This window comes from Eublepharis macularius, chromosome 12 (assembly GCF_028583425.1).
Source record: "Eublepharis macularius isolate TG4126 chromosome 12, MPM_Emac_v1.0, whole genome shotgun sequence".
Lineage (NCBI taxonomy): Eukaryota > Metazoa > Chordata > Lepidosauria > Squamata > Eublepharidae > Eublepharis > Eublepharis macularius.
This window is the reverse complement of record NC_072801.1, coordinates 57,996,716-58,019,823: the sequence shown is the minus strand read 5'-3', so window position 1 is coordinate 58,019,823 and position 23,108 is coordinate 57,996,716. Positions and strand designations below refer to the sequence as shown.

The 23,108-nt window shown below is 45.4% G+C and overlaps 2 protein-coding genes across 2 annotated transcripts; both read left to right on the top strand.

The window, feature by feature from the left end:
- Window positions 1–3,456: 3,456 nt before the first annotated feature.
- On the top strand, window positions 3,457–9,840 carry LOC129338686 (sulfotransferase 1C2-like). The gene is made up of 8 exons (XM_054993105.1): window positions 3,457–3,555; window positions 3,979–4,153; window positions 4,262–4,384; window positions 4,466–4,563; window positions 6,112–6,238; window positions 6,844–6,938; window positions 7,143–7,323; window positions 9,386–9,840. Exons 1-8 carry the CDS (start codon window positions 3,526–3,528, stop codon window positions 9,496–9,498), a joined length of 942 nt encoding a protein of 313 aa, XP_054849080.1. The 5' UTR covers window positions 3,457–3,525; the 3' UTR covers window positions 9,499–9,840.
- Window positions 9,841–12,900: 3,060 nt separating this feature from the next.
- LOC129338688 (sulfotransferase 1C2-like) lies at window positions 12,901–21,408 on the top strand. Its single transcript, XM_054993106.1, has 8 exons — window positions 12,901–13,061; window positions 13,208–13,382; window positions 13,522–13,662; window positions 14,161–14,258; window positions 15,123–15,249; window positions 17,160–17,254; window positions 17,452–17,632; window positions 21,171–21,408. Exons 2-8 carry the CDS (start codon window positions 13,211–13,213, stop codon window positions 21,281–21,283), a joined length of 927 nt encoding a protein of 308 aa, XP_054849081.1. The 5' UTR covers window positions 12,901–13,061; window positions 13,208–13,210; the 3' UTR covers window positions 21,284–21,408.
- Window positions 21,409–23,108: the final 1,700 nt, after the last annotated feature.

Sequence of the window (23,108 nt, the reverse complement as noted above, 5' to 3'; positions counted from 1 at the left end):
ATTTTTTAAAAAGTCATCATTTGCATATCACTATAGTAACAATTTCCAGATTTCATTTTTCAAAAGGTAAGTCTCTAGTCTCTTTCCTTGTGAAGATATAAGGGAAAAGACGTATCTCTGCAATGGAAGGAACTAGAGAGTTTTTAAAAAAAGGAAAGCTAAGAATTCAGAGAATCTGCTGCTTCTATTAGTAAAATGGTAGATTGATATGTGTGTGTGTCATAGGCTGCAATCCTATGGATGCTTTCCTGGGAGTAAGCCCCATTCAATAACATGGGACTTACTTCTGAGTAGACCTGCTTAGGATTGCTCCCATAGTTTACTTATTTATGGCAACCCCGGCAGGGTTTTCATGGCAAAAGACTAACAGAGGTGGTTTGCCATTGCCTGCCTCTGCAACCCTAGTCTTCGTTGGAGGTCTCCCATCCAATTACTAACCAAGACCAACCCTGCTTAGCTTCTGAGATCTACAGCCAGAAACAAAACACGGGAGTTCACCGGTACCAACTGACTAGAACAAATGCAGACCGGGAAAAACAATAAATGCTCAAGGCAATAATTTACACTTTTTATATATATTAAAGTGCCAGAGTGCAATAGTGTTAATAAATAATGTGCTAATAAATACAGAATAAATATTCAAATTTTACAAATATCCACAAGCCACACAATACAAAGTCATCCAATACAGTTTGTAATTTTCATGAACTAATTTTGTAAACAGAGTCCATCACTAGAGCATGAGGAGCGCAGAGCTGTGACCTCCGGTATAGACAAACACCAGTCCTCAGAAGAGGGGTTCTAATGCTTTTGGGCCATTTGCCGACGGGATGGTGATGCAGAGCAACTTTATCAAATTCCCGTTTCGAAAATCTTCATCTCCAGGCAAATATCTGGTGGTCTGAGTGGGTACACATATGTTTACATAACTGTTTACATAATTCATAATCATCTCCCAAATAAACTACTCACACATTGGTCGCCTGCGCTTCAGCTCCCTCTGTGCTCTACCAAGTAGCAAAGGGGTGTGTGGTATGTGACTCAACTGCCTACCATCTCTTATTTAACCATTTAATTGCTGTTTAAGTTTTGCAGGGAGACACACCGCATTTATCAGAGGTCGCATGCACAGCTAACAACTGCTCCTGTTCTAATGACCAATAAAGCAAGACAGGTCTAATTCATTATTAAGCCCATGTGGCACTAAAGTCTTAAGGTGAAATATCCATCTAGACTCAATTTGTAAAAGTTTCTTGGAGTTATCTGCCAAATTTTGTTCCAGGGCAGGGCAGTATAGGAATATGAAAGTTATTATTGAAAAAAATAAATAAAACAAAACCATGAGAGGAGGGAAGGAAGGTGAGGGGGGAAGAGTGGTTCACCAATGACGAATGTCCAGTTGTTGAAAAGTGAGTTGGAGGAGGGTGAGAGTGGGCGGGACAAACAAAACCGAAATAAATATTACACTCAAAGAAAAAAATCCACTCAAAATTAGCTTCCAGAAGATCAGGATAAAAGCAGTCTCAAAAAGAACTGAAAGAAACCCAAGTTGGGGGGGGGGGGGCGGGGGGGGATGGAAGTGAAAATTAAAGGCAAAAAAAATGGTGTGGAATTCGGGATAAGTCAAAGCAGTCTGAGCCAGAACTAACAGGAAAACACTCCTGTGGTAAACTCCCATGTATGGAAAAATGAAACACCTCCTTGGGCTTGCTACCTGAAGTGTGGTACTAGGAGGGGGGGACAGCAGAGAAACTCTCCTTCCCCTGAGCAAGACAGTCAAGTGCAAAGTTGTGATCACCCCTGCACTTGCTAGCAGAAGTAGCAGTGAGTAGGCGGGGCCTCTAAGTGGCAATAGAAGTACAAAGTGCTATATGTACACCCTGTTATGGCTGGAGATACTTCTTAGAGTCATTAGTGGCAGTTGGTGGTTACCCACTTTGGAACTGGGACCTTAGGGAGTGAGGAGAAGGGGTGCGCCACCAAGAAAATACGGTAGCTGTGGCGTTCTTCTGAACTCTTTGGGGGGCCAATCAGAAGGAAAAGGGAAGGGCTTGTGGGCCCGTCCCATAGCAGGATGACAATACTTACCCACCTTATACAGTGGAAGGTAAAGAAAGATTACTGAGGCGTAGGTCTGCCAAGGAACACCAGAGGCCTCAAGACAAAAGCTCCTCTTGCCTCCTACCTTGTTCAGAAGAACATGCATAATATGTTTGATTAGAACAGGTATGCCGCTACCATACCCCAGTGGCACCTTGCCCAACTTCCTCGGACCCTGGAATTTTTTGTCCTGGCAATGCCTTCCCAAACAGAGCTACATCCTTCTAAGCCCATTGATTTCAGATGACTTAGAAGGATCTAACTACACCACTCCCCTGCTGAGATCTGTTTGTGAGCTGTTTGGAGGAAAGGCACTGTAATACACCCACACTACCCAGTTGTAAAGATAAGTAAGGAGGTATGAGGGGAAAGTGTTTGACCCTTTCTCCTGTACCCTTTCTCTGACCTAGCTCCATACAATGATCTTGTTGCATTGCTTGCTGAGCCACTCTTTTCCCTCACTGAAAAGCAAGCAGAATTGAAATGGGGACTCCACATAATACTCTCCCTAAAAATCTAGCAGTATGCACACCCCGAGGGCAAGGATCTTTTAACAAGGGTCTTTTTATTCCGTTTGTTTAGAAGTAAACTTTACTCAGCAAACATCCTTCTTCTCCCCTTAATTGTTGCATTAACCTTATTACCATCAAGGATGTCCTGATTCGTAGCTTGAGAGAGGAATACAGGACCCTGTCCCTAGTTTGAAGAAGCAGGGGTGGGGAAGAGCTGGAAGTTCATCTCTCCATAGAGATTACAAGAAAAGAATTGAAAAGTTCCATAGCGATCCCACGTGGTTGTGTCTTTATCTTTGAAAAGCTCTCCCCCTCCCCTGCCTTCCTGTAGGAACATAACACTGTTTTCAACTACAGTTCCCAGGTAACATTGCATCCTGGACACGTTTAAAAACATGTGTCTGGCATCACTTGTAGCTTGGCCCTTAGCCATTACACTGCAGCAAGTATGAAAGGTAAGATTATGTCCCAAATACCTTTTCAATTTGGCAAGTTGGAATTGTTCCCAAATGTTTGTACTCCACTGGTAGATGGGGTTATTCAGAGTTCCTGGCTCTGCTTTGAACCATCCAAGGACATCAAACATAAGCCCTATCCTTGTTGTTGCTTCTTTAAGAGGCTAACCCAGGAGGACTCATTTCAGGAAGGAAAGTAGGAGGGACACCGTTTCAATTCCTTGCTAGGAAACTGCAGGAATGCTGGTCCTGTGAACGAGGCCAGGACAATCCTGGGCCTCATGGACAAGAAACAGCTTTTAATTAAGTATTGTTCTGTCTCCTTTTTCAAGCCAAGCTATCTGCCCTGAAGTTTCAGTGTTAATAAATAAACCATTACGTTAAAGGAAACTGGGTGTTTTACTTTTGCTCCACTATGCAGTATATGGTGGGACAAAAGTCATATTGCATCAAAACAGATGGCCAGGACACCTGGGCACGCCGCAAAGGTAAATGCTTTAAGGGATTAAAGAAAAATGGGATGGGAATCAAGATCAAGCTGTCACAAAATATCTTTACACCTACCTTCTCACAGAGGATTAGCAGTTTAGAAAAATGATACGGGGACTTGCAGGGAAATTGCTGCCATTATTCCCAGCTCTAGCCTGTAAGGATCCTGAATGAGGAAAAAACACACTCTGTTCATACTTACATCCAACAAATTTCTTGAATGAGGCAGAAAGCCCCAGGAAGTATGAGAGAGAGAACTCTGAGAAAGGAACTCTGAGCCAGAATCCAAGTGGGGAGCGAAACTGGAAGGTGGTGGACACAGCCTGTTACTACAATGTCAGTAGAAGGCAACAGAAGGAATGCTCACTATTTATGGGATGGGGCATAAGATTCTTATATTACCCCATCTGTTTCCTTGCCAGATAATGGATCTTGGATCTAGAATGAAAGATTTGGACCCCAAGTCTATCCAGCGCACCGAACTAGTGGATGTTATGGGAGTCCCTTTGTTCACCGAAATTTCAGAAATTTGGGGTTCCATATGGGATTTTCAAGCCAAGCCTGATGATCTTCTTATCTGCACTTACCCAAAAGCAGGTAGGCTGGAGAACAGGAGAACTGAAGGACCTGGAAAAAGGCAGGAGGAGGGTTATGGATTCAGGGAAATGGAAGATCTCCATGCCTCTTCCCTCTTTCCTTTACCAGGGACCACATGGCTTCAGGAAATTGTGGCCATGGTTCAGTCTGAAGGGGATCCCCAGAAATGTGATCAGGCTCCTATCTATAATCGAATACCCTTTATAGAGATGATTCATCCCGTCCTGTCAGGTGAGTAGGGCACAGAATTGTGAGGAGGGGGTAAATTTTCTGCGCACCACACTGAATGTTTCCTCCTTTCTGATGATTCAGGCTTGAAAGAGGCAGAGGCAATGCCTTCTCCACGCACACTCAAATCTCACCTTCCGGTTCAGCTTCTGCCTCCTTCCTTCTGGGAACAGAATTGCAAGGTCAGGACAAATGGGCTGGGAGAGTACTATGTGGGCATGATTTAATGTCAGACAAAGTTCCAACATTAACTATTTCAGCTTATAATATCATCATAGACAGAATGTCTCTTCGGATGAGCAGAAGGCCGTGGCAATCCCTCACCTGACATGGCCAGGTTTGAGGTTACCAGAATTTACTTACTTACTTACTTGGGGGTGCAAAAATTGTGGGGGAGATATATAGGAAGTCTCACCAGGTTTCCTGTGCCCCTCTATCACTGCTGGCTTTCCTTACCTGCCCCAATTTTCTACACCCTGGCCATTTCCACACTACTCACCTTCATCCGGAACGCTGCGGAACGTTGCGAAAAAAACACAGAAGATAGCATCTTCTCGCACGAGTTTTGCGTGACATTGTGCAAAACTCACGCGAGAAGACGCTATCTTCCAAGTTTTTTTCGCGACGTTCCGCAGTGTTCCGGATGAAGGTGAGTAGTGTGGAAACAGCCCCTGATTAATGCTTCACTGGGGCGGGGCTCCTCCCCAGACCTCCCCCACAACCCGGTTGCTCCTGTCCTACCTGCTGGCCAACTCTGCCACCTCTACATGCGCCTTGGTCTAGGGCACAATGAAGGACCAGAGGACTCCAAGGCAAAGCTTCTTCCAGGCCCAATGACTTGGGCTCCCTTCCTGGGACAGGACAGGAAATTTCAGGCTCCCCTTCCCCCACCAGGCAAGTCATGGTTGCTCCCCACCACTTGTGGCCTTCTGACTGACAGAGAGGTTGGAGAAGGCGGTTGCGGCAGAGTTGCCTCCACTTGCCCCAATTCCTGGCGCTGTCTCTGCCTGTCCCCTCCAGCCTTCTTAATTGTATCTGGTGGCAAGCAGGAAGCTGAAGTGGGATGCCTTTGACTGGCCACCTAGAAACTTTCCCAGGCCACCCACATCTATGCTGCCACCACTGGCAATTAGCCTGGCCTGCAGGCCACCGCACTCTCTGCTGCCTCAACAGAGGAGAGGGAAGAGGTAGGCACTCAAGTGCAGACAACACTTTATTGTTTTAGGTTTTTTAAAATATATTTTCCCCAAGTTTTCAGATTTTTTCTGCAAACCTGGAGATTTCCCCAAGTTTGCAGAACTTTCTTTTTTGTAGACAAGTGGTCTAGATTCTCACATTTAAGTATATGCACATCAGGGCCACTTGGCTGTGTGGTGATTGATTGATTGATTGATTGATTGATTGATACCCTGTCTTTCTCCCTAATGGGGACTTAAACTGACTTACAATATCATTCTCCCCTCCTTGGATTTATCCGCACCACAATCAACCTCTGAGGTAGGTAAGGCTAAGAGTGAGTGACTGGACCAAGGTCTCCAGTGAGCTTCCATGGCAGAGCAGGGATTTGAACCTGGGTCTCCCAGGTTCTACACTTTTATTTTTTTAAACTTGGGGAATTAAGTTCTGCGAAAATTAAAGGGAAGAGAATCTTGCTGACTGAAGTGGTAGAAAACGAAAGGCTAGATGTTAGGACTGCTGGATTATCTTTTCTTTCTGCTTTATTTCTTCAGATAATTTATGTGGCCAGGAATGTCAAGGACAATGCAGTCTCCTACTTCCACTTCCACCGCATGGACCAGGAGATGCCAGAGCCAGGAACCTGGGACCAATTTCTAGAGAATTTCATTGCTGGGAAGGGTGAGTGGAAGCTTGAATTGGAAGTAGGAAAACAGAGAGGCACTGCACTAAGGTACCTATTAGGTCAAGGGTAGGTAAGGAAAAGGTAGTCAGTCCCCTGTGCAAGCACTGAGTCATTACTGACCCATGGGGTGATGTCACATCACGACGTTTTCTTGGCAGACTTTTTGTTACGGGGTGGTTTGCCATTGCCTTCCCCAGTCCTCTACACTTTACCCCCAAGAAACTGGGTACTCATTTTATCGACCTCGGAAGGATGGAAGGCTGAGTCAACCTTGAGCCAGCTACCTGAACCCAGCTTCCGCCGGGATTGAACTCAGGTCATGAGCAGAGCTTGGGCTGCAGTACTGCAGCTTACCACTCTGTGCCACAGGGCTCTTTCAGGTCAAGGGTAGAGAACCAGGATTCCAGGGTTCAGTTTCTGGCGGGGTGGGGAGGTATAAGAATGATGTGCTGTGGGGAATAATTGTCCTTCGAGGCTTTCACAATTGTCTTTCCAGTCCTGAAAAGTTTCATGCTATTGAGGGTCAGAGCATGCAGTAGGAAGAAAACAAGAAGACAAATCAGGATTGCGTGATTCATTCCAGTTCTGGATCTTTTTGCAGTCTGTTGGGGCTCTTGGTTTGACCATGTCAAAGGTTGGTGGGAAGCCAAGGACCGACATCCGGTTCTGTATCTCTTTTATGAAGACATGAAAGAGGTGAGTAATTGATGTACAGCCCCCCCCCCCCAAGATATGTATTTCAACAACAAAGGAAATATTCTGGAAAGGCTTCATGCAATAGCTCTGAGCTTTTCTCATGGCAGTACCTCAAACAAGAAAGAAAAGAAATTTATGGCAGTATCCCAGTCAGAAAAAGTGCAATCCTTCCCCTTCAACCATCCTACCTCTCTCCTTTGATAGGATCTAGCCCGTGAAATCCGGAAGGTGGCCGAATTCCTGGGCATAGAGCTCCCAGAACCAGTCCTGAACCGGATTGTGCAGCACACAACATTTGACAACATGAAAACCAATCCAATGGCTAATTACAGCACCATACCTCCTTCTTTCATGGATCCAACCGTGTCAACGTTCATGAGGAAAGGTGAGCGCTGATGGCTGTGTTCCAGCCCTGATTCTAATACGGCAAGAGCCTTATGGGACTTTTGGGCCTAGTGATAAAAGTGAGAGGGGTATGGCCATGTTCAAAAGAGTGGCATAAAGTTTAGCAGTGATACACAGCTACCTGCATAACTGATACGTTTTTTAGACGTTTAATAAGCAAGCAAGCAAGCAAGCAAGCAAGCAGTAATGGAGCCATACCATTCTTTGGACCAACAAAGAGCCAAACCAACCATGACATTCAGAATTCCAACTTTCCAGTGCCCCCCCCTTTTAAAAAGCAGGTGCAGAGGACTCAGGTTGGGATTGGGAGCAAAGAACAAAGGAAGGAGAATTAAGTCTTCCTGTACTCCATTTTCCTGACCAGAAACATCCTCATGGAGCAACTATTTGGAGAATCATACTGATGGGGATAAACACCTCAGTATGGTGTGAATAGATGATCTCAAGGGGCTTTTCAGGGAAGGATTTAAATCCCCTTCTCTTTGTGCCATATTTTTGATCTGAGTCAGGCCTCCATGTGAATCTCTGTTCACAGAATTCTCTGTGTCCTGTATGCATATCTGTGGCAGACTTTGGAGTCTGTACTGGAGAGGGGAGCTCTGTGCAGTGCTTGGAACTCTCACCTGCCTGAAGCCAGCTTCTGTCCTGAAGCTAGGGCTGCCAGGTCCATGTTGGGAAATTCCTGGAGATTTTGAGGGGTGGAGCCTGGGATGGGTAGGGTTTGGGGAGGGGAGGAACCTCAGCTGGGTATAATGCTATATAATCCACCTTCCAAGCCAGCCATTTTCTCCAGGGGAACTGATTATTGTAACTTGGAGACCAATGGTAATTCCGGAAGATCTCCAGCCACCACCTGCAGACTGGCAACCCTACCTGAAGCCCTTACTGCTGTGGATTTGCCACTGATTCCTCACACTACCTGAGGCTCAGGTAGCAAGGAACGGAGAATTGCCAGGCAAGGCCTAGCAACCAGTGAGAGACCAGGGGTTGGGGACATTGGGGGGGCTCTGTCAGCAACTGCATGAAATCACTTCTGGGGAAAACCTAGAGCCATTGCTGGAAGTCAGCCCAACCAGGCAGGCACAAGTGGTGGCAAGAGGCTGCTCCTCTTCTTTGTGCTATTTCTTCAGGGAGTATGGGGCTATGGGTGGTCTGGGACCCACCCAGCATGGGGCCCAGACAGCTGTCCCTGTTACCCATTGGCTAAGGCTGGAGATACATGTTACTAACTACTTAGGGATGCTCAAGTGAAACTTATTTCACATGGCCACCCTCCAACTTTCCATGCTCTCGCTCACACAGTCACACTTCAATTTGTTCTGTGTGAATACACTCACACGTTCAATATCAGTTCCTCCTCAACTGCTAAAAGTATCTCAGTTCCCCCCACCTCCATTCATTGAAATGCAGATCTTGACACTTCCTCACACCTTAAAGAAATGCAAATTGACAAGTCAAAGGAGCCAACAGTACTTGTTCTTGCAGCGAAAACAGAGCTGATTTGGTGCTTTGCTCTCTGGACTCACTTGCAGATGCAATCACACAAATGGAGCTCCTGTGAAAGCAGTATTCATATGCGCTGAGCAAGATCAGCCTACATGTAAATTGAGGACCACAAATAAAATCCTGCACTTGAGCATCCCCAGGAAATTCACAACATGTATTTCCACTCAAAGCCCGCCTCCTACTCCCCGGTAACCCTTTCCTAATATTCAAGATAGCCTAAGAGGCTGCCAAAAAACTGTGAGAGATCCATTTTGGGATGTGCCTGTTTAGAACACGGTTTTTTGAATAATTGCAGGGAGTCTTGGGGTTCCTAGCAGCCTGAAACTTCACAGTGAGAAAATCAGAAATGGTGGAAAAGTTTGTTTGGTCATGAATGTAGCCCAGAATCCTCTGCAGTGCAACTGGGATTCCACGCTGGAACAGGGTTCTCTCTGAAGACATGAAGTTTGAAATTCACTGGATTTGAAGAGCAGGAAAGGAACACAGGAGTCACATTCGCTGACTTTCTTTTCTGGGTTTGTTTTTACTTCCTGCAGGCACTGTGGGAGACTGGAAGGAACATTTCACAGTGGCTCAAAGTGAGTGCCTAGATGAAGTCTGTGCCCGAGAACTGGAGGGCAGCAACCTGACCTTCCGCACGCAGCTGTAAACACATTTCCATGTCCCTCATGGAAATTTTCACCGAAACATGCCAGTGTCACAGAAATATGCATTACAGCACATTATGTTCAGTGATACATACGTATTCTGGTGAACTCTGTATGAATTTTGCTTGTATTTTTTTCTAGAACAACCCTATAAATAATTTTGTAATAACAAGCAGCCTCCTTAAAGGAGTGAAGCTGTCTCAGGTCTTAATCTAAGGCCTGAAAGCTGTTCAGGGTTTAAGATAAAATCTTTAGTCTGTTCAGTGGACACAGATAACAATCAGTTACACCAGCACTATAGATGCGGCCTACATTCAAAAAAATAAATTATGAAGCCACAAGTATGGAGGAGCCACGTTAAATTTTGTGTGTGTGTGGGAGGGGCTTTTTAAAAACTGATTGCTTTTGTATTTTCACTTGCAAAATAATGAAACAATGTTAATGAAACAAAGGGGCTCGCTCGATAGTATTCCCATTTCCCATGCCCATTTGTTAAATTGATCAGTTCTTAAATCATAAGCATTTCTGTCCAAGGAGCTCGGTGGCCATTTTATCCTCTGTCTGGGCCATCCTCCAGAAATGTGCCTCTTCCACAGCAGCAGTGAACAGAGCTGGAAAAGACAGGAACAGCATCCACACATGCACCCATTCCCAGGCTGCATCTTACTTTCCCTTGTGCCTATGCAAAACTTCAGGTGCGTCAGTGACTAGGAAACACCCTCCCCTTTTTCTCTTCACTATTCCTTTCCCTGCTGAGCTGAGTTGTAGTAATACAGAGAGGCTTGGCAAGAAATGATGGTTAAATGGCTAAGCGTGCATATGTTGAAAGAGTTTACTCTGTTCTCTCCTACCACGTAGTGGTGATGGAGGGAGCGTCCACATGGACACACTCTCCAGCCATTCTAAATTTTCCACTTTAATCTGGAGAGAAATAGGTTTGATTTCTGCTCCCCCCTCCCAAATTAAAGGAGAAAAGTCTTGGCAACATCATGCGTTATGCTAAGAATGAGCCCAACATCACAGGGACATTCACATTTCCTGTGGGGGTTTCCTGTATTCCATGTGGGCAAAAAACCTTATGTGGAAGTAGCCCAGCTTGTGGAGCAGAAATAGTTCTTAAGAGATTTTAAAGTTATTTAAGTCCCAAACTGTGCTCAAAAGCAGTAGACCTGTGTTTTCAAAAGAAGGCCTGCCCCAATTGTGTCTAGGGAGACTGAGGGGCATTGTTTTTCTGTTCCTGCCCCTCCTCTAGAGAGTTCAGGGTGGCTTATATTGTACCACTTCCATTTTAGCTTCACGACAAGATTGTGAGGTAGGCTAGACTGAGTGACAGGCCTCAGTGAGCTTCATCGTTGGGATCTCGCCAGCTCCAGTCTAACTATGGGTGGAAATACGTATTACTAGGGACGCTCAAGTGAACCTCATTTCATGTGTCCCCCCTCCAACTTTCCATGCACTTGCTCGCACAGTCACAGTTCAATTTGCTCCTTGTAAATACATTCATGGGTTTGATATCAGTTCCTCCTCAACTGCTAAAAGTATCCCAGTTTCTATTCATTGAAATGTAGATCTTGACACTTCCTCAGACCTTAAAGAAATGCAAATTGACAAGTCAAAGGAGCCAACAGTACTGGTTCTCACAGTGAAAACAGAGTTGTATTGGTGCTTTGCCCTCCGGTCTCACTCGCAGATGCAATCACACAAAGGGAGCTCCTGTGAAAGCAGCATTCACATTCACCGAGCAAGAGAGAGCCTGCATGTGAATTGAGGACCAGGCAAAAAATCCTGTACTCCAGCGTCCTCAGGTAATTCACAAGGTGTATTTCCAGTCTCAGAAAGCACATTGTTTATCTTTAAGGAGCTCTCTTCAAAATGCGAGTCGTTCAGAAAAGAAAAATTGCTGAACAAGGATTTGAACACTGGTTTCTCCTATCTCGGGCCAATATTGTCCACAGGCTGTGTCCCACATCAGCACATGGAAGCCAAGCGAACCCCAACTGCTTGCCAGGGGCTCTCCGAATGAGAGGGAGTTTGTCACAGAAATCACTGTGATTTTGTATTCCAAGCTGTTCTCTGCCAGAATGCACAGTGCAATGGAAATGTCCACACTGCTGGGTGAACTCCCTTTCAAAGGAGTGGGTATGAGCATGCCAGCCCTGTCCTCTGCTTATGAGCAAGTGTAACCCTTAGTCCACGAGAGGGAGTTAAAGAGCTGGGGTATTCCTTATAAGGAAAAAAGACACAATTTCCCCTGAGGGATCAGAGGGCCTGAAGTTGCAGGGAGAAGCGCTCTCTCCTCAGAAGCACTCCTTTCTATGAACACACTCTATATTAATATTTTAGAGATCCCAGAAGCTCCTGTAAAGGATAGAAGACATCCCAACGCACAGCACAGCTGCAATGTCACTGTATCTTCACACGCATGGGCATGCAGTCTACACACACATATAAAGCGTGTCATATAGGCTCTATTCACATGATCGGGAATGCTGCTTTTTCAAGTATTCCCAAAGGTGGGAATAAACCTCGGCACATACGCTTCCTGCATGCATAGACTCCACAGGCTGCCAATTGTGCCTAAGTGAGGCGGGGCACTTCTCCACAGGCACTTACACGCATATAATACCACTGGGGGACTAGAGGCATGCTGCATGCAGTTGTCCTATCCTGCTTTACACAGCTGCCAAAATAAAGGACTCCTTATGTTATGATGTACACAGATGAGCTTGCTGAGGAAGCACATCATCCAGCCTGCATTAAGCTCAACGGGAACCTATGCTAGTTTGGAGCAGGAAGCGAGATTTGTACAGCACTGATTGACTTGGGCTTGTACCCACCCCGGTGCAAATCCTGTCATTCTCAGAGCAGGGCTGCGCACAGAGCTGCTGGGCTGGCTCTTTTGTCTGTCTCTCATCCCACAATCAAAGAAGACAACACTCCCCAAAGCAGCACTGCAGTCTGACAATCAGCTTTCACTCCAATCACTGCCAGATTTGTGTGTCAGTACAACAGCAAAGGCAGAACTTGCCTTTGCAGGTGCACAACACACGTCATCCAAACACACACAAGAGGTGGGACTGGATCTCAATCTCTTTTGAAACTTGCTAGCTGTTTTGGCACCCAAATGGTTACATTGCTGAGTCTCCTGACTCTTATTTGAACCAAAGGTCTTGTTCTGCCCTTATTATCTTGGTCTAAGGTGAGTCAAAGGTCAAACTTTCCTCCAGGACTCCTGCTTTTAACTTTAAGCATTAAAAGTATGTACAGAAGAAATCAAAGTTCTCTGGCAGCAACTATCACACAATATCGTTAAACAAACATTCCTGTGTCCCATTGAGGTTTCACCAATTAGAAAACTTAGCCAGTGATGTCAGTGGGGGACGGTTCTGGAGACATGCCCAAGCTTTGCTCTACAAGAAATGTCAGGCTGAAAAACACACGCCCTGGTGCTTTTTTTCTAAGCACACACTTCCTCTGCAGTTTCTGGGCCATCAAGGAACCTTACAAAGTAAGAGAGAGACAAGAAAGAACTCCGTCCTGACCATCGGACAGGAGAGTGACACTGGTAGGTGGACATGCTTTTTGCTCTGCCCCTAGGTGATGTCAAGAGTACAATTTGCTCAGGAATAAAGGGCACAAGGAGTTCATAATTCTGAAAGTCCAGTTAAAACTGTCACAAGCAATAATCTTTCTGTTTTCCTGCCCTGCCAGGTGATGGAGCTCGGAGTTGGGCTGGAAACATTGGATCCAAAGTTCATCAAGCGTTCATTGCTGGTGGAGGTTGAGGGAGTCCCTTTGATCAGTGCGATTGCAGAGGAGTGGGGTAGCTTATGGGACTTCAAAGCTCGGCCCGATGATCTTCTCATCTGTACTTATCCCAAAGCAGGTAAAGAGAGTTGCAGGAGATGGAGGGATTTTGGCAAAGATGAGGAGAGATTTCAACATGGCTAAGGGGCTGCAGAAGCTTGTGGGTCTCTGAATACTGGTATCTGCCTGCTGCTTCCCCCACCTTCTCATCCCTCCAGGGACCACCTGGATCCAGGAAATTGTGGACATGATTCAGCATGGAGGTGACGCACAGAAATGTGCTCGGGCCCCAACGCACAAACGCATGCCCTTCATAGACATGTTCCTTCCAAAGCCTCTGGAACATGTCTTACCCTCTGGTAAGAAGATGGTCTTGCTTCAGGGAAAAAAGATCTGTATCTCTTTAGGCTGAAGGAAGAATAGTTACAGGGAGTGGGATTTCTTTTTCCAAAATTCATGATTTAGACAGAGCCATTGATTCCTCTTATTCTCTTTCAAAAGAGGAATTTCTCTGTGTAGTTTTCTGTTTGTGCAGGTGCTTTAAGATCCATTTTGTAACTTCAGCTCTTGCACAGGGTGGTGCTGTAGCAGGAGGACAGGAGTATTTGGGGAGACACTGCTTGCCACTCTGAGCATCTGTAAAGTGAAATTCTACTACAAACTCAACACTTAAATTTCTCTTTTGAACAAAGACGCATTTATCGAAACCAAGCTCCAAATTCCTAAAAACAGTAAGATAAATGGAATGTTGGGTTCCCAGGGAAAACTTGGTAAAGATGTATTAAGAGAATGTCTCATAATAATGGTAGCTGAAGGATTTTTTAGTGCAAGGCTGAATGTGTCCCCTTGTCTTTCAGGCTTGGAAGAGGCAGAGGCAATGTCCTCTCCACGCATGCTCAAAACTCACCTCCCAGTTCAGCTTATTCCTCCTTCCTTCTGGGAACAAAATTGCAAGGTAAAAGCAGCTTAAAGGGAAGCCTTAATATGAATCAAGGTCAAGTTTAGAGCTGCCAGCCCCCCAAGTTGGGAGGTGAGGATGCTGGAAGAAAAATAAAATTAAAAATAGCAGACGCTGTGACATCCTTAGGAATTAGCCAAAACTCTATGGTAAAGCCATAGAGTTTTCAACAATTCCTAGAGGATGGGTGCCACTTTCAGGTTTTCTCCAGAAGAGACATCAGTTCTTTTTAGCAATTGTGGAAAATTCTATGGTTTTACCACAGAGTTTTGGTCAATACCTAGAAAGCTGTGACATCACACCCTGGCTTCCTGGGAGTGACATCATGTCATTGGCTGATGTTCTCCCATGTCCCCATGCTCCCAATCTCCCAATGGTTGCCAGGCCAGGCTTTGCAACCGGAGCCCAGTCTGAGAACATATGTTTGAATATTCAGGACTGCAGTCTGGAACATGTGAAGTCTTACTAGAGAGTACTATGAGTATATGGACAGCTTAATTTGATTCAGTCTTCACCCTCATATACCTGAGTAGTGGTTTTACGGTTGCCAACTCTGGGTTATGAAATTCCTGGAGAGTTGAGGATGGAGCCTAGGAGGGCTGATTTTGGGGAGGCGACAGAGCTCAGCAGGGGAACTGACCTCACTGTAGTCTGGAGATCAGCTGTAATTCCAGGAGGACACATCTGGGATGTGGCAAGCCTAAATGGGCTAGCTAGGTAAAAGCTTATGGATTCCAGATATGTTTTTAACCCTTCCGTTTTCCTACAACAAGGGGGAAGGTAATCTTTTTGCTGGCATTTGGGGAAGGCAAAGGACTTAGAGCTCTTGTACTCCCTTGTTTTTTTGCCTTGTTTCTGCAGATCATTTATGTGGCCAGGAACGCCAAGGACAACTTGGTCTCATATTTCCATTTCCATCGCATTAGTACTATGATGCCAGAACCAGGAAACTGGGACCAGTTTCTGGAGAATTTCATTGCTGGGAAGGGTGAGTAGAGAATGGAACTCAAAAACAGGAGAGAAGAGACAGTGACTGGTTTAGGGGAGAAGGCCAGGACTGACAGCTCAGTTCAGTCTCCAGCTCTGAAAATGAGTACTAGGCTACTACACAGGGTTGCCTGCTTCAGGAGGATTTTGAGGGTGAAGAGAAGCATGCTGATGTCACGCCAGCTCAAGGTCACTTCCAACAGAACCCAGAAGTGATGCGATACCCTTGCAGGAGATGCTGTAGTTATCACCCCAAACTCTATGGTTAAACCATAACTTTTTGGGTGCTGTCTAGAGTGTCCCCTGTAACATCATGATGTCACCTCCATTTTTGCCAGAAGTGGTATCATGCAGTGGTGCAATGCTGGCACATACCCCTCATTTCTTCCCATTTTTCTCCCACTGGCTTTTCAGGCACTGGCGAGAAGAGGGAGAATCATCGAGAGGTCTCCCACTATATCTATTAGTACAAGGGGACAAGGATTAGTAGGATACTGTAAACTGGGATGGATTCAGATATGTTGAGGCCCTAAGACTGTCAAGTTTAAGAAAACAAATTAATTTGCCATATTGTTACCTGCTCACCCAATTTAGACAGATCCTCCTGTAGCTCTTCACAATCCACTTTGCTTTTCACCATCCTGGATAATTTGGTATCTGCAGACTTGACCACCATACTGCTCAACCCCAGCTCTAGATCATTTATGAACAAATAAAATAGCACTGGCCCCAATTCTTGTGGGACCCCATTGCTTATTTCCCTCCATTGCAACAACTGTCCATTTATTCCTACTCTCTGCTTCCTGTGGTTTACCTAAATTTTAATCCATAAAAGGACTCATCCTCTTATCCCGTGACTGCTAAGCTTACTCAAGTGTCTTTGTTGAGGAATCTCATCAAAAGCCTTTTGGACGTCCAAGTATATAAGGTCTACCAGATTTCCCCCTTATCCACATTCTTGTTAACCTGCTCAAAAGGTGATGACAGTGTTCAAGAAAATAAATATTCCAGTTAAGATACAAATCCGTCAATGTCCGCATGTAGTCCACAATGGGAGATCCGTGGAAGGGGAGGTGGATTTCAAAATGGAGAATATCCGGGGTGATGCATAAATAGTTTAAAAGTCATAGTCCATGCATGATGAAACCATTATTGCCGACGGGCAAATATGTGCACTGATGTTCCAAGTCCTGTTTCGTGCCAAAAGGCACTTCCTCATAGGCATATATCTCGTGGAAAGCAATAATTCCCGGTCCAACACACTCCCGGATCCAGTATACATTCAATTGATGAAACGGACCCACATGCACATATTTGCCCATCGGCAATAATGGTTTCATCATGCATGGACTATGACTTTTAAACTATTTATGCATCACCCCGGATATTTATTTTCCATTTTGAAATCCACCTCCCCTTCCACGGATCTCCCATTGTGGACTATATGAGGACATTGACGGATTTGTATCTTAACTGGAATATTTATTTTCTTGAACACTGTTTACACTGTATTTGCACTTGCATTTTGCACTTAAATATAATTGATATATATTGCTAGATTCCTGGTAAGTTGTGTTTCGCTCTATCCTACTAACCGGGTTGTCTACCCTATTTTGGTTGAGTCAAAAGGTGATGAGGCAGCACGCAAAGGATTACTAAAAATAGTAATTAAGTAATTTTTAGTAACTTTTTTTGCATTTAAAGGATGCTTATAATCTGAAGCCCTAAATTGTAGTTTACTTAAATCTGTTCATAAATCTTACTCTGACTATAAGAAATGGACCAGCTTGGTAAAATGAAAAATTCATTATTTTCTTTCCAACCATACAAAACTTACACGCTGTACTAGGCAAGAGATGCAGAAGGAATTCTGCAGCCATTGTTTATTGTCTACCTTGCATCTCCTTGCAGTTGCCTGGGGGTCTTGGTTTGACCATGTCCGTGGTTGGTGGGAAGCCAAGGACCGTCACCCAATTCTGTACCTTTTTTATGAAGATATGAAAGAGGTGAGCTACTGACCTGCATCATTCGAGGTAGTCCTTTTTGTTGCAAAGGAACTGTGCTGCTAGAAATACTCTTAAGAAATGACTCTTCTCACAGAAGCACACACATAAATAAAGGAGGAAATGGGCATTTTTGTGGAAGGATCCCATTTAAAAAGAGCCACAACCTTCACTGTCAATTGTCTTTTCTCTTTTCTTAGGATCTAGCCCGGGAAATCCATAAAGTATCTCAGTTCCTGGGTGTAACGCTTCCAGATCCGCTTTTGAATCAGATTGTACAACACACAACATTTGAGAGCATGAAAACAAACCCAATGGCTAACTACAGCACCCTGCCTTCTTTCATCTTGGACCAATCCATATTACCGTTCATGAGAAAAGGTAGGGGCCAGAGGCTGAGTTCCAGCCACAGTTCTAATAGGGTTAGAAGGGTCCTGTAGTACAGCTGTTGTAAGCATTCTCACATGATGTTGTCGCCACATTTCCAGGTAAGTCAATTCAGTATTCCTACTGGGGGGGAACCCTCAATACGCCCTGCCTTGTGGGTCTATTGGGTTTGGGACAGGAACAGAGGGAAAGTATATGTGTATGCTCATGCTGATGGGTCTCAGACTTGTGTGGGCCTCTAGTACAATTTGGGAAGAAGGTAGTTAATCAAAACAACTTATATACCACTCTTCTAGACAGTGCCCACTCAGAATGGTAAATAAAGTCAATGTAATTATTATCCCTACAGTACAGCTGGGGAGCTGGGGCTGAGCGGAGTGGCTGACCCAAGGCCACCTGCAGAGCTCATGTCAGGGGTGGAATTCAAACCACTGAAGTGCTCAGAAGAAACAACTCCTTTGTTCTTACAGTTTGGAGTCAGAGTGAGTCAAAGATGTCCTATTCCAGAGTCCTTATAAGGCCAGTGTGTCGGGTTCCTAACCTCCAGGAGGTGGCTGGAGGTATCCCAGAATTACAACTAATTTCCAGGCAACAGAGATCAGTTTCTCCTGGAGGAAATGGCATCTTCAGTGGGTGGATTCTATGGCATTAAACCAAACGGAGGTCCCTCCCCGTGCCAAACCCCACCCCTCCCATGGTTCACCCCCCAAATCTCCAGGAATTTCCCACCCTGGAGCTGCTAACCCTACCAGAGTGAGATCACTACCCCTTTCCACAGAAGCTTCACTTGCACCATCTCAATCCCAGTCTATGGTTAAAGAACTGAGGCCAAGAGATAGTGGCCGTTTCCACACAGCTTACCTTATTCTGCAAAATAGCAAAATCTCGCGAGAAGACACTGTTAGCGCGTCTTCTCACGCAATAACAAGGGCCGTTTCCAGACGGCTTACCTGGCTCCAGAACGTTGCGCCATCTTGTGGGGAAAATGCGAAATATCGTGTTTTCTCGCGCGAGTTTAGCATGACGTCGCACAAAACTCGCTCAAGAAAACGCGATATTTCACGTTTTCCCCACAAGATGGCGCAATGTTCCGGAGCCAGGTAAGCCATCTGGAAATGGCCAGGGTCTTCTCACGTGATGGCCGTTTCCACACCGTCCAGTTTTAGTGAGAAACTCTCACATACTTTCACTCCAAAACCCATCAAAACCCGCCAATACCCGACATTACCTGTCTTGTTCCGCCTCTGTGTATTCTGCGTCATTCCGATTTTTGAGCAGTCCATGAGAACTTCTGATGACGATTCCTAACTTTTGGGAACATTCCACCATTGAGGAAGCCCACCCCCCCCTTTTCCATTTTTGTTCCCACCGCCAGGCAGCCCAACTAATTTTTTTTAAAAGGTGCGTTTTGTGCAGTTGCATAATTTCAATGGGTGAACGGCGCAATATTATGTGTTGGACCCACGTTTTGGCAATCCTGGCGGGCATCGCAAATTGTGGGTGCACAGCTGACATGGCTGGGTAATTTTTTAAAAAAGTTAAAGCTATTTTCGCTGCTGCAATGTTTCAAAGGGTTTGCCAGTCAAATGTGGGTTTCATTCAACTCTGAAATGATTGGGGCGCTAGATACACCCTAGATTTAATACTGGTGTGTATGCAGCCCATATGAACACTTTGCTGTCTATCTTGTGCCCTGGTAAACTGTAGCATAATGCCAGTCTGTAGTCTGGCGGTGTTTTTTCTTTTGAAAGAAATGGTTTGCGCAGTTGCGAGTTTTCAATCGGGGGCTTCAGATCGCGGGTTTCTGAGTGATGCGCTTTGAGCCCTTGCCGGCTGAGTCGCATCCCACACCCCTCTCATTCCCCCCCCTCCACACCCACTCCTTCGACCCGCTTCGGGGGGCTGGGGCAGAGCAACCACTTTTCGGAGTGGACAGATTGTGTGTGCGATTCAAGTCAATTTCAATTTCTCAGCAACGCATTTTGGAAAGTATAGTCCTTCAGGAAATTCTTTTGCCCATAAACCAGTGTAACCAATAGCCCCCGAGAGATTTTCACGGGCAAACTAGCAGTCCTATCACAAGCTGTCATGGGAGGAGCGTCAGATTTATCTATTGAAATCCCGAACTTACACAAAACTCAGCTCTCAAACAAAAAAAAAAGGCGGAAACAGGGGGCGGCCAAGCTGCCCGATGTCCACCATGGTGGGGGCGGACTCCGCCCACTGCCCTGCAGTTTCTAATGCCTGTATGGGCTGTTGTGAGCGGAACGATGCGGCACGATGCGGAAGAAGGCGCAATGAGGAGGGTAATCGTGGGGTTGTGGACAAGCGATTCATTGCGCCTGACTCGCGGGATTTTTGACCGTGTGGAAACGGCCACAGCGTCCTATCACGAGATTTCGCTATTTTGCAGAATAAGGTAAGCCGTGTGGAAATGGCCAGTGATGTGCTCAAGGACAGACAATGAATATGTACCAGAGATGGGATTTGAATCCCATGGCCTATGTTGTTTTTTGAAGCTCTGCTTTTCAAAAGAGTGTTGCAGGAAGCCCGTGGGTCCCTTGGAAGCTTCTCAGGGTGGTCTGTCTCTGCACCGACAGAGTTCATAATTGAGAGACATTGCCTTACATTGTGCACTAGTTGACATTAGATCCAGAGGAGTTAGCCTTGTTTGTATGTAGTAGCAAAATAGTAGAGTCCAGTAGCACCTTTAAGACTAACCAACTTTATTGTAGCGTAAGCTTTCAAGAATCACAGCTCTCTTCGTCAGATGCTGCCACAGGTCTCTTCATCAGTTGTATCTGATGAAGAGAGCTGTGGCTCTCGAAAGCTTATGCTACAATAAAGTTGGTTAGTCTTAAAGGGGCGACTAGACTCTACTAGTTAACATTGGCTGCTTTCCCACAGAAGGCTTCCTCCACAATCTCTCCCAAACCGTAGTGGTTCTTTTGGGGGCTTCCACATGATACCATCTAGCAGTTGTCTCCTTTTCAAGTTTTCCTCAGCCCTGCTGCTGGTTTCCCAAACCTGCTTTTGTACTCGTTTTATGTACAGCACAGGTTGCAATTTTTACTACAGCTAGGGGGTTCAAATACCCTGACTTGGATAGCCCAGGCTAGTCTGATCTCATCAGAGCTTGGAAGCTTAAAAAAGGTCAGCAATGGTTAGTACTTTGACGGGAGACCACCAAGGAAGTCTATGCAGAGGCAGGTAATGGCAAACCACATCTGAACGTCTCTTGCCTTAAAAACTCCAGCAGGGGTTGCCATAAGGTGGATGTGACCTCATGGCAAAAAGTGGGCTTCAAAAGCTGTTAGTGGCTTGGGTCTCTCTAGGCTGCTGAGAAGGCCTGACTGGATTGCATGCCAGGTTTTTCTGTGGGAGGAGGATGTTTCCGCAGACCAGCTTGCAAGGAACAGGTTTCTCTCTGAAGACAGGGAAGTTGAAGTTAACGGGATTTGAAAAGTAGGAAAGGAACACAGTAGACACATTCAGTGACTTTTCCTCCTTGGTTTGTTTTCAATTCCTGCAGGCACTGTGGGAGACTGGAAGGTACACTTCACCGTGGCTCAGAGTGAACACATGGACAAAGTCTGTGCTCGAGAACTGGAGGGTACCAGCTTGACCTTCCGCACGCAGCTATAAATGCATCTCTGTGTCCCTCATGGAAACTTTCACCAAACATGCCAGGACTGTGACTGAATCTGCGTTCAATAAAATAAGTTACAAAGTCTCAGCTGCATCAAAAAATTGTGGGCGTGGCTTTATAATGGATTGTGTTTTGTCTTTTTATTTGCAAATTGATTTTAATGAGACAAACAGGCTTGCTCACTATCTTCATTTTATTGCCCGTTTCTTAATAAACACGTTTCTTAAACTATATACTTTTCTGCCCAAAAACTTTAGTGTAATATATGCAGCCATTTTATCCTCCAAAAAACTCTGTATCAAGGGCTGCATCCACAGAGGGGCACAAAAACACACTCCTGTCACAGCAGCAGCGGCAGCAGCAAGCAGTGCCAGAACAGCATCTACACACACCCATTCCCAGGGGAGTTAAGGCTTTCCTCCTGACTTTTCTCTTCATCTTCAAACAGTCTCACTAGGTACAATCTATGCCCAATTGGGGAAAACATACAAACACTGTTCAGGCAACTGTGTCACCTTCACAAGAAAATGTGGAGGCGGAGGTTATGGAGAGATGGGTAACAAGGATTCAGCAGCCCTTGGTTGCTTGATCCCATGGATATTTTAAATTGTACTCCCCTTACAATGTGCTTAGACGTAGGCCTACCGCTATGTTTGCAGAAAAGTCTTCAGCCTCACCTCTGTCATGTTGTTTGTTCCTGAGAGAGGCTTCATGCCCCTCTCATATCATAACTTCTTTATTCTGTGCTGGTTTTGGAAATAATCACCAAACTAGTTCTCCAGAGGTGACAAGAGAAAGGCAATGGCTTGGATCCAAGGATGCACAAGCAGAAACATAAACAGACTTAGGGCAGTTCCACTTGTGCAAGATCTTGTACAACACGTAGCACTTTCCTCCCTTTTTATATTATAAGGCCCAGAAATTGGTTGCGCAAGATCTAGCACAAGCAGTAATGCAATCAGTTTGATTTAGCACAAGTGGCTACAGTGGTCTTTTTCTTGCATTTCCGCTGCGCAAGAGCTCAAACACAAGTGAAAATTTAGTGTTGGGTCCTACTCAATATATGTAATGCCTCTAGTGAGAGAGCAGCGTTTCTTGAGAGACCAAACAGGATTTTTTTTTCTTACCCAGCAGTAACAAACTAATGGTGCTATCCTAAGCAGAGATTCACTTTTCTAAAGCCATTTACTTGAAGGAACTTAGAAGGGTGCAACTCTGCTTAGGGTTGCACTGTAACAAATAGAGTTGTAAATGTGACAATTCATACATCCACCTGTGTCAGCTTGCTCTGAACTTCTTACCCCTTTTGTCTATTTGAATAGAAAACAGTGCCCTGACCTGGATAGCCCAAGCTAGCCCGATCTCATCAGATCTCAGAAGCTAAGCAGGATCGGCCATGGTTGGTGCTAGGATAGGAAATGCCCATCTGAGTTGCTACAAAGAGGCAGGCAATGGCAAGCCACTTCTGAATGTCTCTTGTCTTGGAAACCCTACAGGGTCACCATATGTTGCCTGCAACTCGATGGCACTTTCCCCCACCAAGAGAAAACAGCAGTTAGCTACCAAGCCCAGCCTCAATGTGCAGACCCCTGGTCCAAACCATCGTGGTGCTGTGCTGGCACAGTGATTCATACCAGGCAACTGCATGAAGAAAAGGTGGGGGCAGGAACAGCAACAAGTGCCTCAAGGATGCAATTTGCAGACCTTGCCTGCTCCCTTCTGCTCCCTGCTCCTTCCAGAGCAAGGGTGGCTTTTCCTATCTCCAGGGGGAATCGGCCAGTGTTTCCTTCACCTTCATCTCTTCAACTCTCTCTTATGTCT

Coding starts and splice junctions, on each gene's coding strand:
- LOC129338686 (XM_054993105.1), top strand. CDS start 3,526: ATGGCCAGGACACCTGGGCACGCCGCAAAG. Junction 3,556..3,978: donor CACCTGGGCACGCCGCAAAG/GTAAATGCTTTA, acceptor TTTCCTTGCCAG/ATAATGGATCTTGGATCTAG. Junction 4,385..4,465: donor GATTCATCCCGTCCTGTCAG/GTGAGTAGGGCA, acceptor CTGATGATTCAG/GCTTGAAAGAGGCAGAGGCA.
- LOC129338688 (XM_054993106.1), top strand. CDS start 13,211: ATGGAGCTCGGAGTTGGGCTGGAAACATTGGATCCAAAGTTCATCAAG. Junction 13,663..14,160: donor GGAACATGTCTTACCCTCTG/GTAAGAAGATGG, acceptor CTTGTCTTTCAG/GCTTGGAAGAGGCAGAGGCA. Junction 15,250..17,159: donor GAATTTCATTGCTGGGAAGG/GTGAGTAGAGAA, acceptor ATCTCCTTGCAG/TTGCCTGGGGGTCTTGGTTT.